The following is an 11,622-nucleotide window of genomic DNA, read 5'->3' as shown; positions in this document are numbered from 1 at the left end:
ATGAATATACAAGACATGCTACCATTGAAATTGTGTCAAAATATTGCTAAATGACACTTTGGTGAGACATTGAAGTCTTGTGTGTAGTTTAGTGCATGAATAGTCACATAAATTTGTTGATTCAAAGATCTAAGATCTATTATTCAATTTAGCTAGATCAATGACACTTTATCATTAGAGTGAAGATTTTAAATCATATTACATGATATCTTCACCTATGCATTGGAATATTGAAACTTGCCTTATTTTGAAATAGGTGGAAAAATGTTAAAAATATTTTCAAAATATGAAAATAATATGATTAACTAAATTAACTTAATCAAAAGAGAAATCATATTAATTTATGGTTCCAAGAAAATGGTTCTAAGTTTAAAAAGAATAAAAAAATAGAAGACTGCTCATATTGGCAGTCGATTACCATGCTTAAAGTAGTCGATTGCCTTAGGCTTACAAGAAAAGTAGTTGATTTCCTTTGGCATGGAGTCAACTATTTTGATAAATAGAGGCTAAACTTAGATTTTGTATAAATAGCAGTTGACTACCATTATTGAAGCAATAAACTGCCATCTTTAAAGCAATAGATTGCTAAGACTAGAAATGAATGGAATCGATTCCAAACCCTAATGGAATCAATTGATATTGCTTGATAGTTTTTTAAAAAAGGTCTAAGATGATAGCAATAAACTACTTAAAAAAATGAAGTCAACTACTCTATAAAAAGCCAATGGTGGAACCTTTTTGAAAATTGAAAAAAGTTGATTACTATATGGAGTAGTGGCTTACATGTCAAATGCTTTTTGGAAGTTGAATGGAGTCAATTGCTCTAAAGAAGAGTCAATTACTATGCTTCGAATAGCATTCTAAAAGTTGAAATTACAAAAGGGAAGTCGATTACGTTCTTTGTAGAGACGGCTTCTCTATGTGAAAAATACAATTTTCTGAAATGTGAAAAATGATTTCTCCTGGAATGAAATGATTAATCAATTTAATAAAGTAGTTTATCTTTAATTATTCAGATTTGAAACAATACATTCAAAAAGTCACAACTTTTGGATCAAATTTCTATAAATAGAGATTGTTGTGAGTTTATTTTATACAATTCAAAAGAACTTTTCTTCTTATATTTTCTTCCATTTTTCTTTAGTTATAAACTAATTTCTTTGGCATTGTTTGCCATAGAAAACCTTATCAAAGATAAGATATTTTCGTCTCTCATAAGAGTGTTTAGTGGTTTAGGTTTTTTAGTGTAAAGTAAACCAAACATAATTTTCATTGTATCTTGGAGGCTATTCAATCCAACTTCTTTTGCATATTGTACTTGATAGAGACAACATAAACCTTTAAGAAAAATGGTAATTGTAGCGCACCTTGAAGTTACACCCATTTAAGATTGAAAGATGCATTTGTTCTACTCAACTTGCAAAAGAGAGAGGCTACAAGGAGATCACAAGTTCAAACATCAAGTACACATTATTTTGTATTCATAAGCCTTGTATTTTCTAACATAATTATAGATACATTTTTTAGGCAACGAGCTTTTTTACCCATAATAAGAAGTAGATGCTGACGCCGATGCAACATGAGGCAATAGCAAGCCTGGGAGAAGGTTGTAACACTGCATAAGTGCCTGTGCAGAAAGCAATCACCATTGCAAACAATGCATAACCAAGCCATGTTAAGGCCACTCGAATTGGCAATATGCGACGATATTGATATGGGATAAAAGGAAACCATATTCCAAAATTGATGGCCATGGCAAAGAGAGAGAAAATAAAGGCCAAGGCATCTGTTATAACAAACGCTTGAAAAGCTGTGTTATGAATGAGGAAAGGAGTGCCTTGATCTGGGCCTTTCTCGCTCTTGTAACCACCTGGAACTGTTATTGCTGCTGCAAATGTTACAGTTGCTATAAGTGCTGCCACTACTAAATGTGCTTCTCTTGCCTTCCGTAAGCTTTCCCACTCATTTTGTATGGGAATGCGACGAACTGGTGCCTCGGCCACTTTTTCATTAGTAATATCTTCCAGCAATTTCACAATTTGTTCCTACAACATTAGTTAGTTGATTATCATTCATTATGTTATTTACCTTCAAAACTCAAATTCTATTTTCTTTTCTTTTTATTTTTTTAATTTCTCAGAAGATACTAAGAAAGCACTTTCTTCCCCTGTTACTAAGAATAACAATCTATGAACAGAAGCAGTTAACCATAAAGCCATATGTCTAGAATAAACATATAATTAATTGTAAAATATGTTTGTAATAAATAAGGACACGAGTTTTAGATTATATATTAAAGTCTATACAGTTAGAATATATCTTTGAACATGGAGAAGTTGTTTTAAAGTGTGTTTAGAATAAATAGTAAATCTTGTATATAAGTTACTATATTTTTTGTTTAATTTTATAAATTTTCCAACTTTATTTTCATAAATATATGTATCAAGGGAGTAAAATAATTGACTCAAGCACCCTTAAGGGTTAGTCTAGTTGGTAAGGAACAAGTTCCATATTAATTTAGGTTTGATCTTTGTAGGAAGCACTCCGGGAGTAAAACTAGGAGGATGAAATTGATTAGTTGTCTTAATTAACTAATTTCTTGGAAAAGTTTTATAGTAATTATGTAATTAGAAAGGCGTATGGTAGGCTGCCTCTAACAGTAACGCATATATATATGTATATATATATATAAAGTTTTATAATAATTATGTAATTAGAAAGGCGTATGGTAGGTCACCTCTAACAGTAACGCATATATGTGTATATATATATATATATATAAAGTTTTATAAAAATTATGTAATTAGAAAGGCGTATGGTAGGTCACCTCTAACAGTGCGCATATATATGTGTAGATATATATATATATATATATATATATATATATTTATATGAATCCAGGTTCGACAGACTTACCCTTTGCTCCCTACTTGGCTTGTTCTTGGAAAACGGTAGTCTGACTCTCTGGTCAAAACCAGTTAGAGATGCAAGATATACTTGTAGAGGTGTGATTCCACGGGCATCTTTCTCATCTCTAAGATTTTTTATTGATGGGTACGCGGTCCCAAGTTCACCTTCTAGAAATAGTTTTAATTCAAGGGGTGAGTGTCTAACCGCCACAAAATGAAGTAAATTCCAACCTCTTTTGTCCACCTTTTCACAACAATCTGGACAACTGAAGATAATCTTTCTTACTATTCGTCCATGTCCTTGCCTCGCTGCCATAAGAAGGGCTGTCATCTCCGATTTTTTATCAGCTATATAGGCTACAGATTTATCACATTTTAACAGCTTTTTCACAACTGAATAGTGACCTAAGTGTGCAGCATAATGAAGAGGGGTCCGTCCATTTTCATCCGTTTCCCGTGTCAAATTCCTTTTCTTCTTCAATATTATTCTTGTTGCCCCTAAAACCAGGAAAGAGGAAAAAAAAAATGTCAATGAACCAACTTTTTAATTGACTATACACTGTATAGTAAATGCTTTTCCTGAAAGTATTTGGAACGGAGTCTGGATCTAGAGCAAGTGGGGCAATATTAATGAGCAACTTACATGCATTTCCGGACATAGCTGCTGCATGCAAAGCTGTTCTACCGTAGGGGCCGCCATGAGCCGTTGACTTGAATTTTTTTAATATCTCAGCCAGAAAGGGAGCAACTCCTCTCCTAGCTGCTATGTAAAGTGGACTCTCCTGGTTTCTATTAACAGAATATGAATAATCTGGGTCTTCAAACTCTAGCAATGCTTGCACCACTTCAAGATGACCATATTGAACTGCTTCGTGTAAAGCAGTGTTGGATTCCAGATCCGTCTTTCTGAGCATCTGCCTGACTGCTTCAAATTCCATTCCCGGCCTCTCTAGGTCTCCATGAGGAGCTTTTGTGCGATTAATAAGAAATTTCACAATAGCAAAATGTCCATACCTCGCTGCAATGTGTAACGGAGTTTGACCTTTAGCATTGGGTTGCAGTAGCAGTGAAGGACATTTGTCAAGAATCTGTTCGATAAAACTGGTTGTGAATCTCCGTTCTGCAATTTGGACTTGCTTTACACGTGAAGGTATGAGAATTAATTTATAAATAGAAGTAAGTGGGAATAACATGGTTCGCGTGAATGGTTCAAATTCGTAGTTCTTCTTATCCGAACCCAGCAGACGAGAAAGAACATCGGTTGCCAAGTAAATATGAAGCACCGTGTTGTGGTTCGGGGTCAGTAGCGACTCAAGTTCAAACCCTTGGTAGTTATTGAAATTTTCAATTTTGCCTCCGGCTGCAGCCTCATACAAAGAGCCGTCCATATAAGTGATGTTCTCAGCTGGCTGAGGTTGACTATCTTCAACAGATTCAGCGGAATTGATGTCGTTTGATGAGGGATCCATTTCTGTCTCCTGCGCTGCTTTTATTTGGAGCAAATGGAGAACTAGGGGAGTCAAGTGTATGGATTTGAATTGATGCCAAAGAAGTGACAAATTCTGATCAGAAAACTCACCTGTCCCCTTTGTGCTCTAATTACGTATTGATTGACGTCAGGTTCCAGTGAACTGAGATTTTCCACACTCAGGGAACAGAACAACACAACACACCTCTAGCTACCTATAAACTAGAAACCATGAACGTTGTGATCTTTTAACTATTTAACTTTTCTTAAATAACCTTATATATTTTTATTGTATTCAAATAAATTTTTTATCTTTTAATTTATATTTAATTAAGCTCATATTTCAAACAAAAGATTTATTTATATTAAGAGCTTATTTAGAAATAAATTAAAAATTAAAGGGCTTATTATACCCAAATAAACTTTACCTTTTGATTTGTATCTAACTAGGCCCTTATTTCAAACAAAATATGTATTTATATTAAGAGTTTGTTTAGAAACAAATTAAAAGTTAAGATCTTATTATACTCAAATAAATTTTATCTTTTGATTTGTATCTAACTAGGCTCTTATTTCAAACAAAAATTTTATTTATATTAAAAGCTTATTTAGGAATAAATTAAAAGTTAAAGGCTTAGTTGGTTATAAGTTAAAGTTAAGAGTTTATTTAGATGCAAATTAAATTTTAAGGGCTTATTTGAGTGTAATATTATTTGAGTGTAATAAAAGTTTAGGGATTTATCTAAATAATATGATAAAATTTAAATATATTAATTGCATTTGGACAATCAAAAATTTTTATTCAAAATTATAACATAATGGTAAAGATTTATGTTTGATATACTGACAATTAATCAAATGATAATAACTTATTAATAATAAATCATACGATAACACTTTATTAATAAATATTTTTTAAAAATATTTTAATTTGTGTATATTTATTTTAAGTATTGATATTTACTCAGTAATAAAGTATTATTATCTGATTTACTGATAATGTATAAAATGTATCAAATATAAATTCTAATATGTCATCGATGAAGTCATATGGGTTAGAAATTTTGAAAAGGATCACAATTATTTGAATAATAATAAAAAAAACAACCACTTCTTTTGAGAATTAAAGAATATTGTTAACATACCCTTCATAATTAATCTAAAAATATGGTTTTTCATTTTATAATTAATTTATCAAATTTAAAAAGAAATTAATACATTAATAATAATATTTTTATAAAAAAATCACTTTAACTAATGTCAATACGCAGCAATTTAACATTTCCTTTAAAAGAATGATGATATATATTGATTTTAGAAGTTGAAAGATCCATACTAATTTTTTTAAAACAAAAACGATCAACGTTATTTGTTTTAGAAAAAAAAAAAAAGACAATCTTACCTACTGCGTTTTTTTTTTCTTCAAGTTGTATAGAATCTTAACAGATGTATAGATGCAAAAAGTAACAACTAAGTAAAATAATTATTCTATACCTTTTCTTGGAGAAATAATTAAATAAAATCCTCCGTTCTAAAAGTTTGCAGAACAAAAAGTCCATTGTCATTATTGCTTCGTTTGATAACTGGAAACTGATTTCACGAAAGAAGATGCTTTTTGTGGAAGATATTTTTTAGAAAATCAAATATTTTTTTGTTGTTTGGATGACACGAAAAAAAATATTTTTTATTATTTAAATTATTTCATGGAAAATATTTTTTACCATGTTAATTTTTAAGATATTCATTAAAAAAAATCTAATTTTTATAACAAAATTGAGCTCAAAAGATATACTAAATAATCACTGACAAATAAAACAAAGGCTTGCAAAACAAATAAACCATACATAGGACAAGCAAAGCTCGAGGTCAATTTTCGTGGAACACCATTTTCGTGCAACATTAGGACAAGCAAGACTCTAGAACAAACAAAGCTCATCATATATAATAAATTATTTGATATAGTTATTGTTGGGAATATTGACTCAAATCTCATAAGAGATTTGTTTGAGATTTGTCAGATATTACTTGATGGACAAGAAGACTTGCAAAAAAAGAATTCTAAGAGAAAGAGGATTCTTAATAGGTAAGTTTGACTTGCAAGAGATGAATTCTAAAAGGAAAGGGATTCTTAATAGGTAAGTTTGACTTACAAGAGAAGAATTCTAAGAGGTGAGGGATTCTTAATGGGCAAGTTTGTATGGTTATAAAAAGGTGAAGTCTCTACAGGGTTAGGTATGAGAAAAAGATGTAAGAAAGTAGGGTTTTGTGGGATAGACACCCCATAGGAGTATTGGGGCTCTACGTCTTATGGGTGTGTATGTTTGTTTGTGAGTGGACTAGAGGAGATTGAGAGGGTCCACATAGGTATGATGTATAGGAACATATGGGTATGTGTTTGGTTGTGTTGAAAAGGTGCACAAGAGTTTGAGTTTATGTTTGTTTGGGTAGAGAATACTTCATAGGACTAGAGGAGATTGAGAGTGTCTTATGAGTATTGATTGTTGAGTGAGATTGATGATATGATGTATGTTTGTAATTCTCTACAACTAGTGGATCTTGTTTCTCATCCGTGGATGTAGGTCAGTTGGACCGAACCACGTTAAATTGTTGTTTCTTGTGTGTTTGATTTATTGTTTGATTTCGCTTTCGCTGGTGTGATTGGATTGGAGGCTTTTAGCCCAACAAATGGTATCAGAGCTGAAGATTCGAAACGTAAGAAGAGTTAAAGATTCAAGATGTGGAAAGAGCCGATGGTTCGAGACATGAGAATAGTTGACAGTTCGAGATATGGGAAGAGCTTGGTTTGATATATGGGAAGAAGTAAGCTTAGAGGAGCTCGATTCACGAGTTTAAGATTGAGGATTGGTTTGTATGAAGCGTAAAGACACAAGAGAAGATGATTGTGAGACTTTCATTGCAGGTAGAGCCAAGCATGTCTAGCATGAAAACAGATGATTAATGAAATTTGAGTCAAGGTGAAGATTGTTGGGAATATTGACTCAAATCCCATAAGAGATTTGTTTGGTATTTGTTAGAGATTTATTTGAGATTTATCAGATAATGCTTGATGGACAAGAAGACTTGCAAAAAAAGAATTCTAAGAGAAAGAGAATTCTTAATAGGTAAGTTTGACTTGCAAGAGATGAATTCTAAAAGGAAAGAGATTCTTAATAGGCAAGTTTGACTTACAGGAGAAGAATTCTAAGAGGTGAGAGATTCTTAATGGGCAAGTTTGTATGGTTATAAATAGGTGAAGTCTCTACAGGGTTAGGTATGAGAAAAAGATGTAAAAAAGTAAGGTTTTGTGGGATAGACACCCCATAGGAGTATTTGGGCTCTACGTCTTATGGGTGTGTATGTTTGTTTGTGAGTGGACTAGAGGAGATTAAGAGAGTCCACATAGGTATGATGTATAGGAACATATGGGTATGTATTTGGTTGTGTTGAAAAGGTGCACAAGAGTTTGGATTTGTGTTTGTTTGGGTAGAGAATACTTCATAGGACTAGAGGAGATTGAGAGTGTCTTATGAGTATTGATTGTTGAGTGAGATTGATGATATGATGTATGTTTGTAATTCTCTATAACTAGTGGATCTTATTTCTCATCCGTGGATGTAGGTCAGTTGGACCGAACCACGTTAAATTATTGTCTCTTGTGTGTTTAATTTATTGTTTGATTTTACTTCCGCTGGTGTGATTGGATTGGAGGCTTTTAGCCCAACAGTTATAATAATAATTCAATCAAGCCTTTCAAAGAGAGAAACCTTAAACTGAACCTAGTGCTGAACAAGAATGCTTTACCTGAAGTAGCCACGGTGCAGCTGGTGCTACAACAAGACACCTACGAAGCAAATAGAAGATTTGTGCAAAAACAAAGAAAAAAAAAGTAGAGAAAAGGAAAAAAAAATGATTCTGCACTTGTGGGCCGTGGCACATGATTTCTGTCGGTAAAGTATTATTTTTAGTAAATTACGCCAAAATCCTTGTTACTGAGCACTAATTCAACATCAATTTATCAGCATGATAAATATACATTTGTCAACTTTTTTACGTAGCGAGTAAAAAGGCATTAAGAAGACATAAAATTTTGATTTGGTTTTTTTCTTTTTCATAATTTATGCCCGTCTTATATACCAAAAAAAAAAATGCTGTCATCCTCGAAAGTTTTAGCATGACATGACAAATATATTCTCACAAATCTCATTAAAATTTTATTAGAATTGAAGTTAAGAACTTTTTTTTAATTTTAAAATACCCGTCGAATCCAATTTTTTTATTATAAAAATATTCAATAGGTGTTAATTTCTATCAAATTATTTTTTACTTCTTCGGTGAACCAATTTTAAATCCAACGGATTTACAAATTCATAAATTTATAAATTTATAAAAATTTATGGATTTAAATATTTGTAAGTTTTTTAAATTTATGAAAAAACATTTTATCATTTATGATTTTATAAAAAAATTTAATAGACCAAATTTTAATTTAATCAAAATTAAAAGAAACAAAACTTAAATTTAGTTGAAACTTGAAATTTTAAAATTTGGATTAAAATTTTTTAATTTACAAGTTCATGAAATATTAAAAATTTATTTGTAAGCTCATCAAATTTACCCAAATATCATTTAAAATAATTTTTTAACTTTTTGAATTGTGAATAATAATGATATGAAACAAAACAAATAACAAAGCTGCATTTTAAATCCACCGTAACCTCATTTTGGTGAGATTAACAATTTTTTTCTAATCGCACTGAAAAAAGCATTTAAAAAACAAAAAAGCATATGATTGCACAAAATAAATCTCACCACAATTCAAAAATCCCACTAGAAGAAATGAGGTTTAGTGGGCTTTTTCATCATTGTTACTATTTCCAAAAATGGTTTTTTCTTTTATTTTTAAACTGTTTTAAATAAAAACTAATTATTATTTTAATATAAAACTTACCTTTTATTGATTTTTAAATAATGAAAAGGATCTTTCGCCTTTACCTTTAATCAAAACCAATAATTGTGTGAGAGCATGAAAAGCCGAGACTATTAAATGAAAAGAACAACCAGCTGGCCTCGAATGCCTGCCCCTGGGTCTTCAATTGTGCGTATGCAGCCTGTGGGACATGGTTTTTTGTCGGAAATTTTAATTAAAAACATTAATTTAATAAAATAATAAATATAACATAAATGATAACTCATTAAAGTTATTAAAAATATCAAATTAATATATATTTTTAATATCAAACTAATATAAATTATATAGGTTATGTTTACTTGAAAACTTCTTATAATTTATAATATGATTTAAAATAAATTATATATTTTGAATTATTATGATATATTTACATATTAATATTTCATTTAAAATAAATTATATAATCTCTTATATTATATATTATCAATTATCATGTGATTTAAAATAAAATATACAAAACAAACTATTGATTTGCGTATATATATGTTACATTTATGTTTTAATTATATTATTAAATTTTAATCATGAAATTTAAAATAAATTATGTGATTTCCTTTTTTTTTTTTTTTGTGAATTGGTAGGAAATTGATGATATGAAGCAGAACAAACAATAAAAAAACAGGGAGGAACGCTCACTGACAAAACCCAAAACAATAGAAACAGCAATACTCAAAACCCAAAAAAAAAATTATTTTAATCAAATAATCAGAGATGAAGACAGTGGAAATGGGTTTGAACAAACATACCTCTGTCCTTGTCTTAGGGATCAAAAGATTGGTTGGCTACAGCTTCTTCCTATCCTTACTTTGAGTACTAATATCAAAGGAGTAGAGAACCTACAGGAGAATTTTTTAGGATTTTTTTTTTCTTTTTGGTGAATAAAGCTTGAGGATTCAGCAGTAGAAAGAGCTTAAGATATGGTAGTTCGAGAGAACAGAGAATCAAAACTCAGAATTGCGTGTTTTCTGCAAAATAGCACGAAAAGGTAAGACTCGTAAAGAAAGAGGAGCACGATTATTTGTAATATTTTTGAGTAATTACACTAAAGTCCTTGGTGTTAGACACTAATTTAATATCACTCCATCAGCATGATAAATATACGGTTATCAATTTCCTTGGTTTAATAGTTAAGAAACTTCCAACAGGACATAAAATTCTGGATTTTAAATTAAATTTTTTTTTTATGAGCTGTGCTCATTATATATAATATTATAGTATAAAATACATAAATTTATAATAAGATATATTGTTTGATGTCTGCATGAATAATTTATATTTTTGATATATAAAATAATATATGAAATTATTATGCAATCAAAATTAAAAGAAAATATCACATATTTAAATTAAAATTTTGAAAATACTTAAACTTATCCTATTAAAATTAATCAAAATTCAAGATAAATTTGGATGAGCAAAAATAAAATGGATTGCAGATTACTTACGTGAAAACATGAAATTACAATGTCGGTCTTTTTAAAATCAAATTTAAGTTGTCATTATAATTTGAAATTTAAAAAAATCAAATAAATCAATAGAAATATCTAAATTCAAAATTATCAAATAAGATATTTATTTTTATAAAATTTCATATAATCTTTTAATCTTTTATTTTTTTAATTTTAAAACACACAGATCACCTTTTTAAAATTCAAAATTACTTATAAATTTGATATATATATATATATATATAAATATATATATATATATATGCATCCTAATTACCATCCAATAATAATATTATTTGCAACTTTTCTTTCTAAGTTTTTTTCAAGTAATATTTTTTTTTTCAATTCATTTTTTCTTTTGATAGACATCTGCTAATTGTTTTAATATTTTGTTCAACACTTTGATTAAGAATACAAGACTGAAGGTATGTAAATATTTATTTTATGATGTAATTCACAATTCAATAATATTTGTTTACAATCATTAAAAGGAATGAAAAATCTATAGAATATTCTTTTACATTTAAGTTTATTTTTAAAAAATTAATATTTTATGAGATATCGATTCTGTATATAAATTTTATATTTTATAAATATTGGAGACTTTGATATAATTTTTTAAATAATATTAGTTTATATATATTTAAATAGATAAAATAAATTATGTATTGTATGAGTTGTAAGCTAACTTTATATATAAAAAAATATACATGATCGACCCAAGTTTTAGCAATCACATGATAAATACATCTTTACAAATCACATCAAATTTTTATTAGAATTGAAGTTAAGAGTTTCTTTTACATTCAAATTGGAGTTAAGAACTTC

At 29.3% G+C, this 11,622-nt stretch overlaps 1 protein-coding gene across 7 annotated transcripts; it reads right to left on the bottom strand.

The window, feature by feature from the left end:
• Nucleotides 1–1,383: 1,383 nt before the first annotated feature.
• On the bottom strand, nucleotides 1,384–10,402 carry LOC111306688 (protein ACCELERATED CELL DEATH 6-like). 7 transcript variants are annotated; one of them, XM_089751588.1, is made up of 7 exons: nucleotides 10,093–10,333; nucleotides 9,370–9,485; nucleotides 8,179–8,218; nucleotides 4,489–4,599; nucleotides 3,553–4,392; nucleotides 2,917–3,407; nucleotides 1,384–2,045 (listed from the first exon to the last, which is right to left on the bottom strand). In XM_089751588.1, exons 5-7 carry the CDS (start codon nucleotides 4,376–4,378, stop codon nucleotides 1,524–1,526), a joined length of 1,839 nt encoding a protein of 612 aa, XP_089607714.1. In that variant the 5' UTR covers nucleotides 4,379–4,392; nucleotides 4,489–4,599; nucleotides 8,179–8,218; nucleotides 9,370–9,485; nucleotides 10,093–10,333; the 3' UTR covers nucleotides 1,384–1,523. The 7 variants fall into 7 exon arrangements, with proteins under 7 accessions (XP_089607714.1, XP_089607715.1, XP_089607713.1 ...); XM_089751589.1 differs by having other exon boundaries at nucleotides 4,489–4,592; XM_089751587.1 differs by lacking the exon at nucleotides 8,179–8,218 and having other exon boundaries at nucleotides 4,489–4,592; nucleotides 10,093–10,402.
• Nucleotides 10,403–11,622: the final 1,220 nt, after the last annotated feature.

The sequence above is a fragment of the Durio zibethinus genome, chromosome 22, assembly GCF_047325235.1.
Source record: "Durio zibethinus cultivar Kanyao isolate XHJ-2024 chromosome 22, ASM4732523v1, whole genome shotgun sequence".
NCBI lineage: Eukaryota > Viridiplantae > Streptophyta > Magnoliopsida > Malvales > Malvaceae > Durio > Durio zibethinus.
The sequence above is the reverse complement of the archived record's forward strand: the minus strand, read 5'-3'. Positions and strand labels throughout refer to the sequence as shown.

What these genes read in the sequence shown, in the direction of transcription:
- LOC111306688 (XM_089751587.1), bottom strand. Translation starts at nt 4,378, where the DNA reads ATGGATCCCTCATCAAACGACATCAATTCCGCTGAATCTGTTGAAGAT. An exon ending in AGCTATGTCCGGAAATGCAT is followed by an intron (nt 3,408 to 3,552) that starts GTAAGTTGCTCA and finishes TCCTGGTTTTAG; the next exon opens with GGGCAACAAGAATAATATTG. An exon ending in AGCCAAGTAGGGAGCAAAGG is followed by an intron (nt 2,046 to 2,916) that starts GTAAGTCTGTCG and finishes CTAATGTTGTAG; the next exon opens with GAACAAATTGTGAAATTGCT.